A 24,868-nucleotide genomic window follows, 5' to 3' on the forward strand; every position below is an offset into this window, starting at 1 on the left:
TCTTAAAAGTTTAATTAATTCTGGTCTCTGTATAATGTATATAGCTGCAGATTTAAATCAGTTCATCCACTTAGAAAGAGGAGAAGCATAAAGTGATTGATTGGTGCTAATAGATGGACTGTCACACTCAAAATACACTCTGAACATGCGTGTAACAAACCTCAAAGTTATACTGTTGGTGTAGATATACTTAAGTCAATAAACTAAACATTATTAAAATGTCTTATTTTCTTCTGAAAATCCTACAGTGATAGTAATGTCTTAGTTTGTGTCAGGGGTTAGAAAATGAAAAAAAAAACCATGCCTGTAAAATGAAATATTACCCTCAGTCACACTCATTGACCATGTTTACATGCACCCTCATAATGCCATTATAGTGGGATTTTGGTAATACTGCGATTATACTTTACCTCATGTAAACACAATTCTTCAATTAAAATAATACGAACAGTCAATCTTAGCATAACATGAGGGTCAGCGTTAGAAATAAACCCATTAAAGAAGTTAAAGCACTAAAAAGTCTGAAACAGATGGTGAATATTTTACTGACATTAAAACATTTATCTCTAGTCCACACACCCATAGAGAGAAATTGATTGAGACCTTCAGTGAAGTTCCTCCTACAACAATCCACCAATAAATGCTGGAGTCAAACACACAGAGAAATCACTCCATGTGTGAAAACTGAAATCTTCATGATATAATGTTGATGCTGGTGAAAGAGGAGCTTGAGAAGATGACAGATCCACAACCATGCAGAATAAAGGATGAAGATACTGAGGAACAAATAGGTTGGTGTCTCTTTTTCATTATTTATCTTTGATGGTTGATGCACATTGTGTGCCCCAAAAGATGTCCAAACAAGCACTGTCTGTTTTAAATGCAAAGCGCCCATTATTAAGGCACATGAAATAGGCTATTGTCATTCATGTGCATACGTTCAGTAAATGCATTAGATGCATGATTTACATGAGTTCACACAAAGTTTTTGTCATTTTGGTTTAACGACTCAGATTTGATGACGACTCTGTGCCATAGTGTACAGAATAAAAGCAATTTAAAGCAAAATTCCTAGTAGGGATGTGCCCGAAGCCGAATACGTTATTCGGAAGGGCACGGATAATGGCTTCAAAACGAATTACGAATTCATCCGAATAACAGAGAAAATATTCGGCCGGGCATAATCACGTGTTTACTGGAACAGCTCTAAATTATAAACCCCTTAAAGCACGAATAATGTGTGTGTGAAGTGAATGAGTGCAATCTATAAAATGACATGAATGACATTTTCGGCGCAACCCTTATTTAGAAACGCGAGTTGTTTTGGAATTAGTTTAAAATCTTAAATGCTTTTAATATCAAACTTCTTTAAACCCAGCTGTAAAAAATGACCCTTTTAGTTTTTTTATTCGTTTTATCTAATTACACAAGACCAGAAAAGCCTGATAAAATGCTGCACTCTAATAATAAAATATTCGTTAATAACTCAGTGTCTCTGTTTGACTCCGGCAAATGATCTTTACTTCTAGTCCAAGCAAGCTTTATTGTCAATCTTGGTGAATATGAAATAAATAAGTAAATAGCTAAAAATATGAAAATAACATCTTAAAAGCAAAATTTAAACTGAAGATTACTATGACTTGAATTGCAATTAACATAAAAATAAAGTGAAACATTTGAATTAAATCTTTCTAATTACCTTATTGTTTAAAATCATGTTTCTTGTTTTGAACTAAGTCAAAACTGCATACTGTTATTTGAAATGCTGTTATTTGAAATTTTAAACGAATATCTGATTATTTATTTATTTAGGTGAAGATTAATGAGAGATTTTTTTTAAACAATTCGTTATGTTCGCGCAAATGCTATATGGACATAGATAATAATGAGCTCAGCAAGTTTGTTGTAATGCTTATTATGCTTTCAAAAATTCTTGCCAAAACAGATGTTTTTCAACTATTCTGTGTATACAGTGCGGCGCACTTGCGTGTCTCTGCGTTGCATTTCGGATTCTGTCAGTCAGCGCAAGTTTGTCGATTTTAATAACTTTTTAACATAAATCAGTTCCCGAACTTTTTCCTCCCTTAATAACTCTTTAAACATCAAGCAAGTCCTGCATTTTATTTTCAAATTCCTGCATGTTTTTAAACCGAAACCAAGATGTCAGACACATGGATGTATGAGTAATATTAGGTTATATTTCACTCAGAAAACTTACAAATAACGATCATTTTAGATGTTTAATTATTTGAATCGCTAGACGAGGGATTAATGTAGGCTACTAATTTTTTTCAGAAAAAATCCCATTCATTTAGACAGAATGGGTCTCATGGAACTGTGCTGACAGGCACAAAAACGTTTAAAGGTGATGTAGCCTACAGTTTTGTCAGTGTGCTATCAAGTTTGTTATTTTAATACTACAATACAATGATGCATAGCACTCAGGCACAAGCTGGATGAGACTTTGAAAATGAGATGTTTGCTTTCCATGCGTATTAGTAACAAGAATCAAGTTATTCGTCTTTTTGATTAAAATTTTGTATTATTATTATTATTATTATTATTAATAATAAATATTTACAGTTATTTATGTTATAATTATAATAAAATGCATATAAAATGCCATTTTCGTGTAATATGACAAATATCAGGTTTAAGCCCCGCCCACTTCCGGTTCCATCCAAAAACAAATACAGATACAAATAATTTTGAGACTGTTACAGATACAAATACAGATACAAATACTGACTCCGCTGCACACCCCTACTTCCTAGTAGTACTGTTTGATTAATTGCATTTGCAATTAAATCACGATCTGGTAAAACGCAATTTTCTAATCGCAAGGACTGCGATTTTTAGACTCTGGTCACTTGACACTTGAGCGACGTCTGCGAAGGAAGCAGCAACTTTGTACGCTAGTAGTTAACCTGTTGTCCACTGAACCGGACACTGCAGAAACTTTAGTGCCAAATCAAAGAGTTACAGTAACGTTATGTCAAGTGTGTGGGACTATTTTGGCTTTAAAAAAGATGTTGCACAGCGTCACTTATTACGCTTAACCTGCCTTGCTAGCGATGCTACCTCATGGGGCAACTTGCTTACAAAAACACCACAAAGCTATGTATGACAGTGGCATGTCAAAAAGATGATCTCTACGGTTTGCATTTACAGCGGACAACACATCAACTATGGTGGTAGTGAACAGCTCAATGAATGGACAAGGCTAGTGTACGTTTACATCTCGTGTGTGTTTGTGTGAGGGAGAGAAAAAATGTGTGACTGTTTCGAGAGAGAATGTGCGTGCGAGAGATAAAGAGAGAGAGTGAGTGTGACTGTTATTTGAACGAGTGAGAGAATGTGTGTTTAATTAAATAATATATAATGTTTATTACACAGCTCAAATTGTATGAATTACTCATTATTAAATACTTTATTTTTCTACACTTTCTGTGTTATGTTACTGACTGGAGATCAGTAAGATGTTTGTTTATTTATTTATTTCAAGTTCACAGACAGGATTTAAAAAGTACTTTTACTCATGTACTTTCCTAGTGAACATTTTTTATTTTACTTCGCTTTTTACTTATGGTGGCGTTACTACACTACTGTCAAATAATTAATAAATATATATTTAAAAAAAGTTTATATAGCTTGTTCGAAAGTCTTGAAACGAACTGACATCTCAGCGTAGAGGAATTCAAGCTCCAACCTGATGCAACACATAGCGGTAAGTGACACTATTTGAACACTTTTAATGGTAATTTGGTAACAATTGGCACTTTTACCTTATTGTAATACAATTTTACACACTGTCCAAGTGTTTCTGTCATATGCGTTCGTGTGCAAGCAAATCCTGTGAACCTTAGAAACAACACATGTTCACATCTGCACATTTCCATATCATTTCCTCACAAAACAAACTGAACGTCTTGCATTTATACACAAAATGAGTAGACACAATACTGTCTGAAATGAAATAAAGTGCTATGTTAAACTTTTCTAATAAATAACAATAAAAAAGCTCCTGAACAATTTATTTACAAAAATAAAATTGAACAACGCAGAGCTTTTGCAACCGAATTCATCGAGAAACGGAAAGCACATGAACGCACACCGAACTCATCGCGAGAGACAGAACTTGCTCAGACCAAAATATCATTACCAAAAAGTGACATTAACAAAAAAAGTGACTTTCTCACTCCAGCTTGACAGAGATAAGATGGCATCTATTACAGACAACAACAAATACGTTTGCCTTTTTTTTTATAAAAGCAGTAACGTCTCCCCACCACCTCTTTGAAAAAGTAAAATTATAGATAGATGGATAGATAGATGGATAGATAGATGGATAGATAGATAGATAGATAGATAGATAGATAGATAGATAGATAGATAGATAGATAGATTCTGAGGTAAACCAATCGATTTCGGTATCGTTAAAACAATTGCGATAGTTTGGTACATCGTTTTTTTTTCTCCCACCCCTTTAGACCTAGGTACTTGGGTCAGTATCACTATAAAGTGCCTTTGAGACACAGTTCCCAAAGATTTTCCATTTAACTTCATGTTTTGTATTAAGGAGACCTTAGGCTGGTTGTAAATACATATTGGTGAAGCTCCAACACTTTTTATAAATTAACTGCAAGCAGACTATATACAAGCAAACCACAAAATATGTCCACCCTGTCATGACATATTTAATACATTTTCATGACCGGGTGGACATTTTAAGCTAAAGTAAGCATTTAATGAACACATAATGTAGCTGCAGTTCCCTGTTGACTCGGACTGTTCACTGTTTAAAATACATATTTTGATTGTCTGAAAAGCTTAAAGGCGGAGTCCACGATGTTTGAAAAACGCTTTGGAAAAGGAGACGGGCCGACTACCAAAACACACTTATAGCCAATCAAATCAAATGCCGGGTTGCGTATGTATGTGTGGGGTGGGTCTATCAACAGAAGGTCCAGATTCGATTGGGGTAGGGGCGTGTTTGTTTAGGTGATTTCAAATATCAACATTGGCTTTCAAACATCATGGACTCCGCCTTTAATCTAAATTAACATTTCACAATGACCGTGGACATTTTAAGCTTGACAACACACAACTACAAACACAATATGAGGAAAATGAGGAAAAATAAGTATAGATTGTCCGATTCTCTTTGGAGCCTTCATTTTCTTAAATGAGCCGCGGCAATCTTTCAAATGAGCTTCTAACGCTAGACAAACGCCTTTATTTTCAGCGCGATCACCTTGTACCTAAACCCAGGGAACTACACTAAACTTTTCCACTGGTGGCACTTGCGCTACCAACTTTTTCAGTTACTGGCGCAAAATATGATTTGGTCGCACATATTTTTTTCAAGTTATATTAAGGCGCTCTGGATAATAATGAACAATAATGAAACTGTATTGCATACAGATATGCTTTTTATTTTACTTGCCATCTTTTAAACCACATGCCTTCTTGTTTTCTTAAACGTTGCAGTGTTTCCCACAGATCTGAAATGTACTTGGTGGTGGTAGCCGGTGAAAAGGGCAATTATTACCCCCTGACAAATAATGGTCTACTATACAAGTGACGTAGAACTATTAATGTGTGACACAACACAATACTTTGATTCATTGAAAATTAATATTAATTGCACATTATATTTCATCAATCTAACCACCCCAAACTTTCTTTGCCATTAACAAAGCTGACACTGTTTGTCAAAGCACCACGAAAACACTTACTGTTTTTGCACTGATATATGAAGCAATTAGACCCCTTTTATCAAACTCAATATAATACAATACTATGTATAGTATATTAATAGACAGTGCAGGTCTATAGATTATAAATGTGACTGATGTTATAATGGTTATAATTTCTATTAGAAAGGCACTTTTACTGCTTTTGCTCTATCTTTCTATTTCTCTCTTGCCGATTTAAAAAGCTTAATCCACTTTATTTCACTTTATTTAATCCACAATTTATTTCAGATTTAAAAGTCTACTTGCTGTCCCGGTGACAAACTTTACATTGCTTTGCTCGTTCAGTGCAATTGGCTTGACATTAGCATTGCTTTTTGCTACAATCTCTGTCCAAACTTAATATGGATATGGTTTTAGAAAAGATATGGTTTATTAATAATAAGATCATTAAAAAAATGTGAGAAAGCAAATGCAGCGCGTGGTCGTAACAAGAACCATCGCCATAGAAACCGGAGGCACGCTGAATCTGCACTCGAGCTTTAGCGCGGTAGCGCTCATGGCCGTTTTCCGATCGACTCGGGTTATAAACACAACATTAATCAGACTTGGGACCCAAAGTAATTAAACTAGGACCTAACCGGACCCGACAGACCATGTAAAATATAAACCCAGAACCATACGGGTCCCGCGTCCTCAGTGAAGAAAGACCTCTGCTCAAGTTCAGAAACATGGAAGACACTGCGCTTGCGTCGCACCTAATTCATTGAGAAACAGCTGAGCACGCAAACGCACACTGATAGGGAGAGACACGACGTGCTTTCACGCAAAATGAAGCCAACGTGTTGATGGCTCAGAGCATGTTATAAAACGTATTCGTAAAATCCACATTTCTGTTTTAATAAATGCTCATAGTAAATCATAGCATATTGTCTAAAACATTAGGTAGCACATTTGCGACCCATTAAAAATTAGGGTCGCAACGGCAGTTCAAAAGGTCGCATATGCGACCATTTTGGTCGCAGTGTAGCTCCCTGCCTAAACCATTTCGAAACTAAGGAGCCATTTGTCCTCCAATTACATACAAGCTCCTCGGCGCCACGTTTGCGGGATGCAGACAGAGAGCAGCAGAGAGATGCAACAGAGTTGCGAAATCTCTACCGTTCGACGTGCTGCAGTAATTGGTTGTACTGCTACATTTGCTAACAACAGGCTTTAAACATACTTTGCAGCGGGGTTTTTGTTCTGCGTGTGATGCAGCAAAACTGAGCCAATTCAAAATTAAAGATGACACTGTGCCTTTCTTGGGAACGAGTTCTTCCCTGCCATGTTGTTTGCGTATCTCAATTGCAAATGTGTGGGGGGAGGGCTGAGTCCGTTCGGGACTACGGGAGCCCAGAGGGGAGCGTCGGCGGATGTAAAGAGAAAACTGATTTTCATTCAAACAATTGACGGTCAACTACACATTTGAGTTAATCGATAAAATCAATTCAAGGTTTTTATTCTTTTAATTTTACGCCATGCTTTTTTGATGTCTTCAGATACGTCTTCTATGTCTTGGGACCCTAAAGACCACCCCTTTGTACCTTGATGTTATATTTAGCATCTGGTATCTTTTTCTGCTTGTTTGATCTTGAAGTTCTCTTTCAGCTGTTCTGTTAGTGTTTCGATTAAATCATCTAGCTTAATTTCTGACTCCTCTTTAACTGAAGAACTAATATAATCTGACCCAGTAGACAGGCTACTTCACAGACAGTTTACTTCATAGTACGTACTGAATTTTCATGAAATGTCAGAACAGAACACCCCTTTGCTTGAGTAGTTAAGTCAGGAGAAGACACCTGCTGGAGTTATCCCTGATTCACTTGAGGCTCGGAGTCGGAAACCAAGTGGTCTGGGACATTTCACCATAAGATCATGCGAGAAAATAACCCAGACTCCATTCTTATGGATAGAGGAAACAGCAGTGTTATTCTATCCTGCTGACTACGCCAAAACGTTAGATCAGGTCTCAACACCAGACAAAATATTTAGGATCCAGTCCCAGATGCCAGATCTCGCCAGAAAATATCAATTACTCAGAGGAGCTGTTAATACCAAAATTAGTGTTTAACAGTCTTTCTGTCAGTCAAGAGGTCGACCGATTAAAGCTAGAGAAGAGCATGCCGGAGACGGAGATATATGATGGTAAATAGACCAAAGTTTATTGATCTGAGTTTCTAATGTCTCAATGTTCAAGCTTCATCTCCCCAGCATGAAGAGAGAAAATAACAGCATCAACATACATTGTTTATACCAGAACTGGTGTTTCTATAACCATCCTCTTTATCTATCTCTGTTTACACAGACAGGACAGCTCATGAAACTTCACAGACATGTAATTGAACTACAATGAAATTAGGGGTGGGCGATATCTCGATATTCAAACTATATCGATATATTTTTAAAACTCGAAATGGATTTTGACATATCATATATATCGATATAATGTTTATATTAAATTCTGATTTCGCCACTTTGCTTCTTTGCCTTTTCTGTGTGCTTTGCTCGCCCCCGCCTCCCCGATTTTGTCCCTCCTCCCCTCGCGTGTTGTCTCATTTAACATGGCGGCGGCCGTCGCGGAATCAACACTGGCCACCGCGAATAGTTCTTCCATGATTCCCCTTTACATGTATATTTTACTGTTTAAAACGGCTTAAATTCATTGTTGTGAGAGCTCAGCGCGCCTCTCTCTCTCTCTCTCTCTCTCGTTGCGTGAAGCGTTTCGACAGCGTGCGTCTCTCTCTGGTGACGGTGAAAAGGTGACAGTGCTTAAATGTCCGTTTCTCCGTATACTTTCTTTTTCGCGTAAATGTCATCAGTCACCGATGTTACTGACAGAGAAGACGACTGATCTAGTTTATCATGACTAAACAAAGGTTAGCAGTAGTGCTTCACACACACACACGTTTTCTTGATGTGAGAGCTTTCTCTCTCCCTATGATGCGGTGTGCAAGCGCACGTGTTCTGTAGTTTTCTGTGTAACAACAACAGTGTTTTCTCTCATTTAACCCATTTACTCCTAAAACGCCTAAAACCTGTTATTCCAGGATAAATACCCTTATCTCCTGAGGGTTTTCAGAAAAAATACTAAGAATTGTCAACGTCTACCAAAAATTTTATATCTGAAGTTGAGTTGTTTTATTTTTTTAATAAAAAGAAGACAATATGTATTTTCTTACTTAAAGTATAATTTTTGTATATATTTTTTAAATGTTGCAGAAGCACTTTGTTCCTACGTGAACTACCTCTTTGCACTTCAATAAAAAAAGACCTTGTGGATTTTGACATTTGTTTTGCAGTAGTTTTTTGGGAAGGGTATTTTCCACGCCAAGCTATCGAGATATAATTTTCACTCCATATCGCCCAGCCCTAAATGAAATGAATAAGACATAAAATGTAGAAATAAAATAAAATGAATGAATGAATAAACAAATAATAATAATACCTCATCATATAATCAAGCATATGGATAAATTAATGAATTTCACATCCAGTTGCATATGTGCGACCAGTAAATTGTACCTTTTTTTTGTGATGTGACACTGAATTGGAAAACAGCACATTGTACTTTCTGCATCTATCATTAAAGTATTTATTAGTAATACAGTGGAAATTAGTAGAAATGTGAATATTTGGATAGCATGTTGATTTACAGTGTGTGCCCCTAAATTTTCTTGTTGGGCCCTAAAATTTTCAGTTGGTGGCCACTGTGCTCCTAGTAAAAAAAGTTAGTCTGGAGCCCTGAAAATGATTATGATGATTATGAAAATAAATGATTAGGAATAAACTAAAGAACACAAAAATAAAAACATTCTGCATATGAGGATCTGAGGTAGGATCCATCACTACTGAAAATGTAATTGATTCAGAAACTAGTGAAGCTACCACCAAGCTACTGAAAAATGTAGCGACGCTACTGCCCAACACTGTAACATGGATACATGACATCTCAAATGTGTTCTGTCACTCTGGTTCATCAATATAAATTATTTACTGTTTTTATTTTAGATACCCAGGTGAAAAAGTAGTACACTTCCATAGTGTACTTAAAGTGCTTTATTTTCGCACACTAATTTTGTACTTAATATACTAAAAATTAATCTTTAGTACTTCTTAAGATGTTCTTAAAATCATCTAAGTGTACTTCACTGTGCTATTTTGAGACACCATAAATATGAACTAAAATGTGCTAAAAATGTATTTAAAAAATGTATTTAGATACCACTTTTAGTAAACTTGAACCCATCTTTGTATGAAAGTTGAGTTCAAGTTTAAATCAAGTGTTAAGTAAATACATTTTTTAATACAGAGATAGTATGTTAAAAATGCATTTTAGTTCATATTCATGGTGTCTCAAAATAGCACAGTGAAGTACACTTAGATGATTTTAAGAACATCTTAAGAAGTACTAAAGATGAATTTTTAGAATATTAAGTACAAAATTAGTGTGCGAAAATAAAGCACTTTAAGTACACTATGGAAGTGTACTACTTTTTCACCTGGGTATGATGGAAGTGAAAGAGGAGAGTCAAGCTGAAGTGGATGAGAAACATCAGATTGTAAAAATAAACCATAATGTTTCACAGAAAGAAACTCTGAAGACAGAAGACATAAAGTGTGAAAATAGATTCAGTGAAGATGAACGCCCTGCAGATCACAAGAGGACTCACAGTGAGGAGAAACCTTTCACATGTCAACAATGTGGAAAGAGTTTCACCTTTCAATCGAACCTTAGCCGGCACAAGAAAGCTCACAGTGGGGAAAAGCCACACGCTTGCCAGCATTGTGACAAGAGTTTCTCATATGAAAGTCAACTTAAGGAACACATGATAACTCACACTGGAGAGAAACCTTACACATGTCAACAATGTGAAAAGAGTTTCACCTTTCAATCAGCCCTTACCAGGCACAATAAAACTCACATGAGGGAAAAAGCTTACGCATGCCATCATTGTGACAAGAGTTTCCAAGTTAAAGGTCAACTTAAGATATACATGAGGATTCACACTGGAGAGAATGCAATTACGTGCCATGAGTGTGGGAAAAGTTTCACCTTTGAATCGAACCTAAGCCGGCACAAGAAAACTCACACTGGGGAGTCACACGCGTGCCATCATTGTGACAAGAGTTTCCCAGATAAAAGTCATCTTAAGAGACACATGATGTCTCACACCGAAGAGAAACCATTCACTTGTCATTTTTGTGGAAAGAGTTTTAGAGATAAAAGTAGCCTTAAGCTTCACACAAGAATTCACACCGGAGAGAAACCATTCACTTGTCATCTTTGTGGAAAGAGTATTAGAGCTAAAAGTAAACTTAAGGACCACACAAGAATTCACACTGGAGAGAAACCGTTTTCATGTCATGAGTGTAAAAAAAGTTTTAGAAAAAAAGTTAACCTTCGAACACACATGAAAATTCACACAGGAGAGAAACCGCACGCATGTCTTCAGTGTGGAAAGAGTTTCAGTACGTGGAGCAACCTTAAGTCACACGTAATAACTCATAGTGAAAAGAAACCTCACACATGTCTTCAGTGTGAAAAAAGTTTCACTAATAACACTGGACTTGAGACTCACATGAGAGGACACACTGGAGAGAAACCTTACATATGCTCTCATTGTGGAAAAAGTTTTACAAGTGAAGGGACTCTGAAGAAACACATGATAACTCACAGTGAAAAGAAACCTTATGCGTGTCTTCAGTGTGAAAAAAGTTTCAGTGATAAATGTGGACTTGATACTCACATGAGAAATCACACTGGAGAGAAACCTTACATATGTCTTCAGTGTAAAAAGAGTTTTACAAGCAAACGGACTCTTAAGGCACACATGACACTTCACACTGGAGAGAAACCGTTCACTTGTCATCACTGTGGAAAGAGTTTCAGAATGAAGTGTAACCTTAATTCACACATGAGACTTCACACTGGAGAGAAACCTTACACATGTCAACCCTGTGGAAAGTGTTTTTCAAGCAAAAGCGCTCTTAAGACTCACATGACAATTCACACCGGAGAGAAACCGTTCACGTGTCATCACTGTGAAAAGAGTTTCAGACTTAAGTATGACCTTAATGCACACATGAGACTTCACACTGGAGTGAAACCATTCATGTGTCATCACTGTGGAAAGAGTTTCAGGACAAAAGCTAAACATAACATACACGTAAGGATTCATACTGGAGAGAAACCATTCACATGCCATGAGTGTGGAAAGAGTTTCTCCTTTCAAACTAGCCTTAAACGGCACATGACAGCTCACAGTGGGGGAAATATAGAGTGAATTTTGTGCCATAGTTGCCCAAACAAATTCAGGGTTTTTCTAGAAGACTAGTATAAAATGCCAGATAGCAAAATCATTTAGTCACTTTTGTAAGAAAATCAAACTGAAAGAATCTCTGCTGCAAAACACAGTACATTTAATTAGTTTTCTTTCAAAATGCCTTTTGTATTTGCAAAGTGCTTTCCGTTTGTTTGCGAGACGAGTTTTCGCTTTGCAAAGCAGATCGAGTTTGTTTGCAAATTATGGCACACAATTCACTCCATAATTGGCGCGTTTAAAGCATGAATGAAGAATCGGTGGTTCTTAAAATAAATTTTACCTGTCTAGGTGGGTCCTGCATTTAAAATGTTTGGGAAACCTAATGCATAAGTTCCAAACAGCTCCATTAAACCACATAATGTCATTACTATTTTTTTTCTGCATTATATATTCAAAGTATTTAAATTATCACAGAAATATTGGGATTATAGTTTACATATAAACACTAATGTTTATGATCTAGACTAGAGCAAACACATTCTTACATCCAGTAATAAAATGTATTAGTGATCCATTGAAACTTTCAAATTTAAAAAAATAATTCAAATTATTGTTTATTTATTCATTCATTTGTCATTATCATTTAACCATTTTTTACGTGTTTTGTTAATCATGTTCATGTGTATATATTCCTGTTTCTGTTCATTCCCTGTCGGTTCTCATCTGTTGTAACTGTGTTGTTTCTCATCGTCATTTGTATTATTAAAGATTCTTGTGTGTTTGTATCTCGGTGTCATTGTCATCTTTGTATAGTGTGAGTTTATGACACCAATGAAACATTTTAAAGAGTTTACAGGATTTCATATTTTGTCTCTTGTGAAGTATGTGTTATTTTGTTTAGTTGGGAGTCAGAATCGTACGGAGCCCGCGAGGGGACATGGTGGTGGATAATATTTGGGATAAGAGGGAAAAATTTTTTTATAGCTTTTGCGTTCCCCCGAGAAGCTTTTTGCGTTCTCTCGCAAAACTTTTGCGTTCCCCCGAGAAACTTTGCGTTCTCTCGCAAAACTTTTGCGTTCCCCCGAGAAACCTTTTGCGTCCCCCTGAGAAACTTTTTGCGTTCCCCCGAGAAACTTTTTGCGTTCGCTCGCAAAAAGAGCCTACGTTTTTGCAAGAAACTACGGCGCTTACAGCGTCACCTGAGGCAGTTCATTGATGCCAGCTGTTTAAATATGATATATAACTACTGTTATTAAAGAATTATACGGTATTTCTTTGTATTTAAGTCCAAGTTCAAAATAAACAGTGGCATGTAAGTGGCTATAGTCTTGCATAGCCTTAGTTCACTCCAAAATGGTCTAGTATTGTCACTTAACTTATGCTGCTTGGCTCCTCAGCATTAGGATCATTATAGAAATTATATTAATATTTAATATTTCACATTTAGAGGTGGATATAGGCTACCCCATGCCATCTAATAACGGTACTCCGTATAGCTGCGTGTTCCCAGCACTACACCATATGGCATCATTGATGTCCGCTGTTATAACTACTGTTATTAAATAATGATATTGTATTTCTTTGTATTTAAGTCCAAGTTTAAAATAACACTCTTTAAACCACTCCATTGTGAAACAGGTCATGTTTTTAGTTCAGATAAACACTTTATCTCCCGTCAGCAATGGTTCAGACAGCTCAATGCATTCACAATGTAGCGGTTTATAGAGTGTTATTTTGAACTTGGACTTAAATACAAAGAAATACGGTATAATTCTTTAATAACAGTAGTTATATATCATATCTACAAACAGCTGGCATCAATGATGCCATTACCTTGTGAACTGTCTCAGGTGACGCTGTGAAGCGCTGTGGGTCCTCTCGGAAACATAGGCTCTTTTTGCGAGCGAACGCAAAAAGTTTCTCGGGGGAACGCAAAAAGTTTCTCAGGGGAACGCAAAAGGTTTCTCGGGGGAACGCAAAAGTTTTGCGAGATAACGCAAAGTTTCTCGGGGGAACGCAAAAGTTTTGCGAGAGAGCGCAAAAAGCTTCTCGGGGGAACGCAAAAGCTATAAAAAAAAAATTCCCTCTCATCCCAAATATTATCCACCACCATGTCCCCTCGCGGTCTCCGTAGTACCGTGGGAGAATTGTGATCTTCATTTAAAAACTTCAAGATTGTGATTTAAATTTTTCCAGTATCGTACAGCACCATCACCAGTCACAGGCAAATGGTTTTCCAAAGTTACTATCCACTCAACATTTTTACTGGCCACAATTTTGTTGTTGGGAAAATACATTTTATAAAACGGCCCGTCCTGGTTCTTCATTCTGATTGGTTGAAACGCATTCTAAGCTGTGATAAAATACCCCGGTAACCCCACGGTTCAGACCGCATTACATAAGTATCACTACGCCACTGTTGCTGCGTACTGATTTATGAAACTAAACACCACAGTCTTCAATCGTATTTTTAATTTGTCTAAAATTGCACAATTAATGCCAATATCCAGATAAATGTCAATAAATATTGTTGAGTCATCTCGTCAATAAAGAGAAAACGCTCCCTGAGGAGTTTATAAATCAAATCCGTATTTTCGATATTATCCACTGGGTGGCGATCTTACCCAACTTAAACACTGACGCATTCACTCAACACTAAAAACACTGTAAGTTTTGATGGCTTTGAATCTTATTTCTTACAAAAGTTCTTTACAAAAATGAAATTATCTCCGCTTTTGGCTGAAATTTTAAGAGGTGATAAGACAACAAATGAAGGTAGAATTAAACTTTTTTTTTAAAGCAGAGCGTCTGTTCTTTCATTTGATATATTTTATGTTTATTTAAAGAAGATCATTTTTTCTGGAAGCCTTTAAACTAAAACTGGGTGGCAACTTCAAAAAAAAAAAAAACGCTGACGGGGAAAGAGTTAGAGTTAAGTATGCTTTCTTCCACGCATATTTGAGAATCACTTCAACAGTTGCACAATATAAATGTTAATGTATAAATTAGATGAATGTTGATTTATGAAAATAAACACCACATTCTTAAATCATATTTTCATTGTGTCTTTGCTGCCTCTGTGTTGGTTGGGAACTGTGCTCTATTGCAGCCACACTTGATTCTGAGTAACTACTTTGTTTGGCGGAGGAGTAATGTTTGTACTATTACACATTATTTGTGTTATATTTTATTAAAGCCTGCTATGCATTTGAAGTAACCGTTTTATAAACGCAATAAGCCCCGCAGAGCAGTGGGGTTACAGTGCATTTTACTCCGCTTTGCGTCGTGCCTAACAACGGCCTTTAGCTGTTATAAAATGCACTGGTAACCCACTGCTTCTTGGGGCTTATTGCTTTATTATATGATTAAAGTTGACGTTGGCATGCTAAAATTACTTGATTTAGAGTAATTTTAATTGATTTAGCTAGATTACAATCCCATACAATTCAAATGCAGATTGAACACACAAATTAAGACTACATATATCGCCTGATCAGTGTTGGGTGTAAGTAGTTAGTTAGTAATTAGGTTATCCTTAAAAAAGTAAAGTAAGGGATTACTCAGTAATTTTAATTACAGTTACTTCTGATGTAATTGAAGTCAATACTGTATATGGTCTGTAGAGTCCATTGCAATAATCCACCTTGCTGGTGAATAGAACGGCTTGCAGTTGACAAACTGCATTTCTAGATCAGGACAACACATCTTCTTTATCACCGTTACATCTCTACAACACCGTTCATTGATGTTAAAGAATGTCCTTCCGCCGCACGATTTGATTCTGATTCGCGTTCCGCTCTTAACAGCTGAAAGCCCGGCAGATGGAGCGTGCTGTCCGGTATGGCTTCATTCAGCCAGGTTTCCGCGAAACACAGAGCAGCAGAGTGTGAGAAATCCTTATTTGTCTGAGAGAGCAAAAGGAGTTCGTCTGTTTTGTTGGGTAGAGAACGGAGATTTGCCAGATGGATGCTAGGCAACGGCGTTTGATATCTGTGTTTCCTTAGTCTGATGAGCGCTCCCGCTCGCTTCTCCCGTCTGCGCATCCTGAAGTATTTGATCAGCGCTGCCGCTCCTCCAATAACAACATTCAGTAAAACGTCTGAATAATTTATATCTGGAAAAAGATCTTGTGGTGCGTTCTGACGAATGTTCAGCAGTTCATCCCTGGTGAAACTGATTGTGTTTGTTAAACAAAAAACAGGAAAAACGAACAAAAACAGTACAAACACTGGAGAGCCAAGCACTGAAGCAGCCATGCGCAGCACCATCGAGAACTTACTCTTAATTCTGGCTATATTTCTGAAATGGTAGTAAGCTGATTTGCTTATTGACCACTGAAATTGTCAGAATCTAAAATTACACCAAAATTTAATGTCTTTAGACTTCTAGAGTCAAGGATTGTTTTTTTTATTTAACCTTTATTAGACCAGGTCGTAACTCAAAGAGATTAAAAATCTCATTCACAAGGAGTGACCTGGCCAAGAGCAGCAGTACAAGTAATTCGGTTACAGACTTACAGATCACAAAACATGTTAAAAAGAATTTCATTTCACAAACAAAGTTTAAAAACAGTTACATTTCACAGAGTCGTCTTCCAGAGGCCAAATAGCTGCTTTAAACTGGTCAATGGAAAGAAGGTTTTGCAATTTCAATTGAATAAGATTCCAGTCAAACTGTACTTAGTATGCAAAAGATTTCTTACCCAGTTCAGTTCTAGCAAAAGGAACTGACAGTGTATAGCAGTTTTGGGAGCGTAATGAATATTTGTGACAGATTTTTGTTGTTTTAAACTGTAAAGGCATGAAGGTAACATCCCCAAGATAGCTTTATAAATAATTAAGTACCAATGGATTTTTCTCCTAGACCGGGTGTAGGCAAGTTCGGTCCTACAGAGCCGCAGTCCTGCAGAGTTTAGTTCCAACCCTAATCAAACACACCTGAACAAGCTAATCAATGTCTTTAGGAATTAGAAATCAGGTTAGATTATCAGTGCTTAGGCTAAAATATGCAGGACTGCGGCTCTCTAGGACCGAACTTGCCTACCCCTGTACTAGACCGAGAGGGCCAGCCCACGCTTTTATACAAGGTACAATGATGCACAGAAGATTTGAAATTTAGGATAAACCTTAGGGCACCATGATAAACAGAAAGAAATTAAACTAAAATTAGAAATTAAACTAAAATTGCATTACATCTTCTTGTTTTAAACAATTATGGTGTAAGACTACATTTAAGTTCCCTGTTATAGGCATCTCTGCAAAAAAATAAAAATAAAAAATAAATTCCCAGTTTATTCCCACTAATTCTTATATATTCCTGTTAATTCCCATGGAAAGATTCCAGCCTTGAAAATTCCTGGAATTTTGCAATATTCAGGTGCATGAGCTCAGATTTATTATGCATTTGATTAATAACTTAAAATAATCTTAAAAAGAAATACAAAACCAGTCGTAACTGAAAGAAAACGAGTTGACAAAAAGATAGAATCCAATGTTTGGTGATATTGGAAACACCAGAAGTGTTAAAGGGTTTTGAACACAGCACAAGAGTTAAACTACAAGAGCAGAAATTGACAATAGAAATTACATAATGTACTTCACATTAAAAATAACATGGATACATGACATCTAAAATGTGTTTTGTCACTCTGGTTTATCAATATGAACTATTTACTGTCTTCATTTTAGATATGATGGAAGTGAAAGAGGAGAGTCAAGCTGAAGTGGATGAGAAACATCAGATTGTAAAAATAAACCATAATGTTTCACAGAAAGAAACTCTGAAGACAGAAGACATAAAGTGTGAAAATAGTTTCAGTGAAGATGAACGCCCTGCAGATCACAAGAGGACTCACAGTGAGGAGAAACCTTTCACATGTCAACAGTGTGGAAAGTGTTACAGAAGAAAAGATAACCTTAAAGCACACATGAGGATTCACACTGGAGAGAAACCATACACATCTCAACACTGTGGAAAGAGTTTCACCTTGAAAGCGAACCTTATCCGGCACATGAATACTCACAGTGAGGTCAGTGGTGTAGTCTACGTGATACGCAGGTATACGCCGTATACCCACTAGAAATGGTCAAGGATTTCCGTATACCCACTAAAAATAGCGCGAGGATGCGTAACAGCAGGGCCGCCTTAACCTAATGTGAGGCCCTGGGGCTGAGGGGTTTTGGAGGCCCCCCATCCCCTAAATTTATAGTCTTATTTAAAAAAAAGTGTAATATCTAGGTAATCTACATCACAAAATGCATTAGTTTCTTTCAATACATACAACAGTGAGTTTTCCCTCTTTGACCCAGAAAACACCATAATATCATTATTAACATATCACTGAGCCCACTTCAGCATAAACACAAGACACTTTATTTAACAACCACACACAGCAACTTGTGTGAGAGTATATATGTTTATAAGCTTTATGTCTATATAGTTTTTGGAATATACAAATTTGCAGAAAATTGCCACTCACTAACTAAATGCTCAGAACAGTTTTAAAAATATAAGAAGTTAAAGTTAGTTTTAAAGTGAAAATGCATTAATGATAACAAAAGATACGTATTTATAGACAGAATCTTGTTTTTTAATCAGTTATTTATTTTGTAGGCTATTGAAGATATAGTATGCATTGTTTTTAGTATTTATGCATACGTATGTAAAACGAACACGTATGAATATGCACAAAACAGACAGGGAACATACCTGTATATAAGATCTTTAGATAAGGAGATTATAAATATGAATGGTGCGATCAGGGGATGATCATTTGAGATGGTCTTGTCGCGCTTTGACTTGCACATTTACCGTTGCGTCGTCTTTCTAAACGAACAGATGTGTGTACTGTGAGCTTACATCGCGTCAAACTACATCGCTCCAGCTGCGCACTGATATAAACGCGAGTAAACTTAAACTTTATAACAACGAACAGCATTAATATGTTCGGGAACTCCTTTCTTTATTTGGCGGCCGCGGCACGTATCTTGCGCACAGTTGGAGAGACTTCTGCATGCCAGAGACTCAGCTGCACGAGCACAGAGAGAGCGCGCGCCCGGGCGAAAGAGAGAGAGAGACCTGTACATCAGTGCTTATTATGAAATTTCAGAAATTACTCTTTCATTTGATGGTGGATTATTTCCTGTTTCTCTGTCACACTCAGTCTAACATACAGGAATGCCAAGTTGACAACGCGCACTTAATTACATTACGCGGAATAGAAAAATTTGTTACGTCTGATATTTTATTTCACGGTAAGTTACCACGGACCAATCAGCAGCCATGTAACGTGCAGTTAGAGTGATTGACAGATAACCTGACAAGTTGCAAAACAATATGAACGTGAACTTGGGAGGCCCCTGAACTCGGGAGGCCCCTGGGCTTCAGCCCAGGTAAGCCCGTGCATTAAGGCGGCCTTGCGTAACAGCATGGTTTTGTGACATTTTTAAACTTTTAGTCATAATATAGATGTGAAGCACTGTCCATTAGCATGCTACACTTGCCACTTTAGCGGGTTGAAATACATATTAGGCTATATACTTCCTGCAGAACTGCGCGATCCGATCGGCGTATGAATTTCTATGAAATCAAATTACTATAGTGACGCGAAAGTGACTGGGGAGCAGACTGGTGTGGCGCCACAGGCGAGTGACAGCAAAGCACCGTGAGAGCGACTCCAGATATCACATGGAGAAATCTGCTTTGAATCACTCTCGCGGTACTTTGACATCACCAAGAGGTCTGCTTAGCGCCAAATGAAGTCGAACCTGCAGGGTAGCTGCTCACGCGACACTGTAAAAAAACAGTCCATGTGGAGAAGTGAACGAGTGAAGCAGTGCTGCAACATAAAATCCATAGAGCTTACAACGCACATGTGAGTACAACATTTAAATCATCAGTCCAATTTATTACTTTATCTGGAGGTAAGGCTCCAAATGCAATAAAATAAGCCCATGATAATATCCTGATGGTTTTTAGCTGCCTTCAGTTCCTCTGCATGTTTGCTTGTGCTTCGAAGCAAAGACAGTGTTAAACTTTCCTTCTCTGTGTTCATTTTTATATATGTGTTCAAGATCATCTTGACAAGATGTATATGATCTTAAACTTTTGTGAGGAAATTCATGTCAATTTTTCTCCTTCAATGCATGTGTTTGCCACGGATTGAAGATTGTAAACAGTTTATTTATTTTTAATTAACAGTTAAGTAACTTTTGTCCAGTTTCCCCAGCTGTAAACCCATTGGCTCTAAAGTCTTTTTTTTCTTATAATAAACTGGCATGTTGAGAACACATTCAGTTTATGTGTTTATGAGTACACTTTCAGAATGCTCTAAGTTACATGAATATCTTTACTGTATGCATCTGTGAGTGTGGTGGTGCTTATGAGGTGTCGCGCTAGGACGAGTGAGCATAAGGGTTAGAGGGAAAAATCACAGTATACTCACTACAAAAATCTAGACTACACCACTGGTTTTGAGGATGTTCAGAGAGAGAACAGAGACATTTGTGGGAACATAAGGGAACGTGAGGGATAAATTATGAATGGATAAAAGTAGTGTATAGGAAAACAAAGTAAGAGAATATTTAGAAAATGTTATCAAATGTATTTATTGGAATATTTTTGTATGTGTGTATTTGAGTTAATTTGGTATTGTATATAATTAAAATCCACGCTCCGAAGCAGAGGGGGCGGTAATGCGCCTATAAACTGAATGCCAACCGGCTTTAAAAGAGAAGAAGATAAGACGAGACGAGAGAAGTAGCTTTGAGTAAAACAGAATTCAAGAGCGTGATTTCGTTTGAAGTAAATAAGAAATGGCAAAAGATGTGGAATAATGAAACTAAAGGAAGACATCTCTTTCAGATACAGGAGAAGGTTGGAAATGGGAGGAAGTGGAATGGAAATAGAAAGAAGGATGTCATTATCTCAAGACGAAGAATTGGACATACAGCATTAAACTATAGTCTATTTAAAATAGTTAAACATGAATCGGGAGAATGTGACAAGTGTGGATAATTAGAAACAGTAATTCATATTATTGAGTGTTCTGCATATGAAAGGGAGAGATTTCAATTAATACAAGAATTACGATGTATGGGAGTTGAAAATATTTCATTAAAAGTATTGTTAGGAAAAGAGGGTAGGCAATCAAGAATTCAAGAAGTATTATTTAAATATTTGAAAAACATAGGAATAATAAACAGAATTTAGGTTTTAAATAATTTTTTTTTTTTCTTCCAAATCTATGCTCACTCCACACTCCAGATCAGTAGGTGGCAGTAATGCACCTTTTCGTTGGTTTGCCAAACCGCCATAAAACACCAGAAGAAGAAGAAGAAGAAGAGACGAGAGAAATTTATGAGGAGAATAGACGCGATTTTCGCGTTTCTTGGAGGATTTAAAAACGAGAATCTTGCTTGTAATCAGAAGTTCTGCCCGCATTTTTACCCCGAGGAGTTGACTCGTTATTACTTCGGACTGTTTCATGTAAGTTTGGAGAATAGGGGCTACACAAATGTTTGTGATTTAAATAGGATGAGGCTTGTAAAATGCAGGTGTAAAGTACTAAGTACTGTTGCTTTTAAAAGGACATTTTCAAGGATGCACTTTGTGTTTTTCTTTTACTTTCCTGTATTATCATACTTTTAAATCCACTACATTTATTAAATGTTGATATAAGTTACTTGAGTAGTGAGTAAAAGTACTTCATTACTTTAAATAATTTAATAAATTAATAATTGATACGTTAAAGTTTAAAACGTGTGAAACAAATCATGCTTCAATAGATCCTGCAGCTAGAATACATTTTCTGAACATTTGTATGACTTGGTGGTTTTCATTGACTGCATGTCGGTTCCTCTCGTGTTCACACAGATGTAAGAACAAGTTTTGACATCCAGAATGTGTCACATTACATTTCATGACTAAAAACAACTTCAATGATTACACTTTAAAGTTTTATGAAACAACGATACATTGTCTTTATTTTTTAGTCTAAGAATTTTCACATGTTCAGATTGTCTTGAGATACAGTTAAAGAAAGCAGATGTATATTTACACCTTTTGCATTTAAATTCTTAAATATAATCAACTTGGCTTTACAAGTAATTTAAATTTTTACAAGTAATTCAAAAATAACCTACAGGGAAACCAGTAATGCCATTTTTCGGCTGAAAAGTTTTGACAGCTGAAATTTTGGTGCATCCCTACCTCTATGAATGTTTTACTGACAAAGCCTCTCTAAAATCTCCAGCCACACCCATAAAGTGATTGAGACCTTCAGTGAAGCTACAACAATCCACCAATAAATGCTGGAGTCAAACACACAGAGAAATCACTCCATGTGTGACAACTGAAATCTTCATGACATAATGTTGATGCTGGTGAAAGAAGAGCTTGAGAAGATGACAGATCCACAGCCATGCAGAATAAAGGATGAAGATACTGAGGAACAAATAGGTTGGTGTCTATTTTTCAATCTTCTTCTTAGATGGTTGAGGAATAATCATAAAAACATTGAGAAACATGAGGGGAAATTCATGAGATGATAACTTTCTGCATCTATAATAGATTCAGTAGAATTAGATTGAAACATCAGGTAAAGAGTTTTATCCAAAGCAACCTTCAGTGGATTGAATGACTGTGATCTCCATGTAATGCTCTTCTACAGTTAAACCTCATGTTGTGTTCACGTCATTATGGAGATCATTTTCTTTTACACTTTTAATAGTAGTTAATGTTATTGCATTAGACTGAAATGTATTGACTTTGTTCAAAAAGACTCCCCACCTTGTTACTCTTGAGGTGTTTCTGGTCATAAATGACCGGCCTACAGAAAATAGTTTATAATCAGGGTCTTCTAATGTCTCAGACAGTGGAGAGAAAAGGAAGAGATGCACATTGTGTGCCCCAAAAAATGCAAAGCGCCCATTAACAAGGCACATGAAATAGGCTATATTGTCATTCATGTACATACGTTCAGTAAATGCAATAGATGCATGCATCATTTACATGAGTTCACACAAGGTTTTTGTCATTTTAGTTTAACGACTCAGATTTGATAATGACTCTGTACCATAGTGTGCAGAAAGCAATTTAAAGCAAACGTCCTAGTTAAAGGTATAGCGGAGAATTTTATTTTTCCGGGTGGATAATCAATGACTGTCCTCCTAGTTGTCAATCATTCTGGTGATATTTTTATTTAAGGCCCTTGTACGTGCTCGTCCCTAGGTAGTTTTTGCTTTTTTTGTAATTGAATGACAAGAAGAGAAATGCCTCTGAAGAAACAAATAGTGGCAGGGCTGGAATTGAAATAGGTTGACCACGAATACTTTACGGGGTCGATGAAAGAACAAAAAAGCATGAATGAATCTTATGACTTCAACAGGTAGGTCTACTATAACCCTTACGCAAAAAAAACATGTTTTTCTTTGTGGTGAAAGTGTAGTAACCATGTTTTTGGTGTATTAATTACTATTAGCAAAACCATGATTTCACTACAGTAAACATGCCTTTTTTGTTTTAACTGTAGTAAACTATAATACTCTAAAACACAGCTATTTTGAGACATGTTTATTTGTCCGTAAACCAAAAAGACGCAAACATGAACTCATTTAGCTCGATGCACGTCATGTTTTCTCAGTTCAAGGCTGCAGTCCAGTCAAACACAGTTTATCTCTTTATTATCTACCTTTTTTTCGAACATGGAGGTAAGTGATGTGACTTTTTTTTTTTTTGTGCAAGAGATCCGTTTCAATAGCCAGCCTGTAGAAAACAGTGTTTTGGGAGCACGCATAAAACATGAATTAAACAGTTAATATTTACTAACTTACACCTGCCATGTATGAACCAGTGTGAGAATGAAATTAAGAAGTGGCTTGATATATGAAGATATATTCAATCATTTCGTGTTGTTGATCGGAGGTGACGGGTCTTCAATGCGCAAATATTAAAGCACAGAGACATACCAGTATCTTTACAATGGGAAAGTCAGTCGAGTGTTTGTACATGGAATTTACCAAGACTTCGTGATTTTAACCTTTTTAGGGGATGGTTTAAAATGTCACAACTACCCCTCTGGTTTAAACTGCAATTTTTAATGGACTTGTTTGAGTTTTTATGGCGACACGGCGAGCTTCACGTGGTCAGACAGTCGGCAGCGTCTTCCTCATTCAACACATTGTAAGTTATTTGAACAAACCATAATAAACATATTAAACTACTACATGTACCACATGAAAATATTATTACATCACTTTTTACGCACTAGATGAGACATGAGCAGATGAAATTATTTGCTTATTTTTAAATTAATAGCGTTTTCATTTAAAACAAAACAAAAGTATGTCCAAACACATTTTATATATATCGGTTTCAGACAGGCTAACTATTGTGGCATAAGTATATTTACAAGATGAGTTGAAGACTAATACTATGCACCTTCATCCAGCCTACGGTGAAATCATTATGTAAAATTTGCAACGTACATTAACACTCATAAGCCCCTTTTTTCCTGTATACGTTATAGTTCTGCGGGGGTAAAAATGACCCCATGAATTAAAAGAGTGATTACAAAATATATACATTTTCAATAATACAAATAATTTATTTTTTTGTTTACTTCTTATCTATACATTAATGCTGTGTTCTGTGTTTGTACCTGTTTATCAATAAATTCCTCAACTACACCATTAGCTTGCGTGTAAAAACCTAAAAGAATTACAGTTTAGGAATTAAATCATTTCGACCATCAGATGCCCATAGAGACCCATTCATTTCACTGGATATGGGCAACTGCTCACATCACTACTTAAGTGAAACATTTTGTGAATTTGTGTTAATAGAAACATTAGAAAGGACATTAAAAAT

The 24,868-nt window shown here is 36.4% G+C and overlaps 2 protein-coding genes across 3 annotated transcripts in view; both read left to right on the forward strand.

The window, feature by feature from the left end:
- Window positions 1–10,246: 10,246 nt before the first annotated feature.
- LOC135769012 (uncharacterized) lies at window positions 10,247–12,080 on the forward strand. The gene has a single exon (XM_065278370.2). The coding sequence runs from the start codon at window positions 10,247–10,249 to the stop codon at window positions 12,020–12,022; it is 1,776 nt and encodes a 591-aa protein (XP_065134442.2). The 3' UTR covers window positions 12,023–12,080.
- Window positions 12,081–21,117: 9,037 nt separating this feature from the next.
- Window positions 21,118–24,868, forward strand: part of LOC135769049 (uncharacterized) — an 85,049-nt gene continuing 81,298 nt past the window's right edge. The window contains exons 1-2 of one of the 2 annotated variants that reach the window (XR_010542356.2): window positions 21,118–21,487; window positions 22,254–22,459. The gene's annotated coding sequence lies outside the window, so the exon portion shown is untranslated. The remainder of the gene's footprint in view (window positions 21,488–22,253; window positions 22,460–24,868) is intronic. The other variant, XR_012336321.1, reaches the window with a different exon arrangement.

This window comes from Paramisgurnus dabryanus, chromosome 3, assembly GCF_030506205.2.
Source record: "Paramisgurnus dabryanus chromosome 3, PD_genome_1.1, whole genome shotgun sequence".
Lineage (NCBI taxonomy): Eukaryota > Metazoa > Chordata > Actinopteri > Cypriniformes > Cobitidae > Paramisgurnus > Paramisgurnus dabryanus.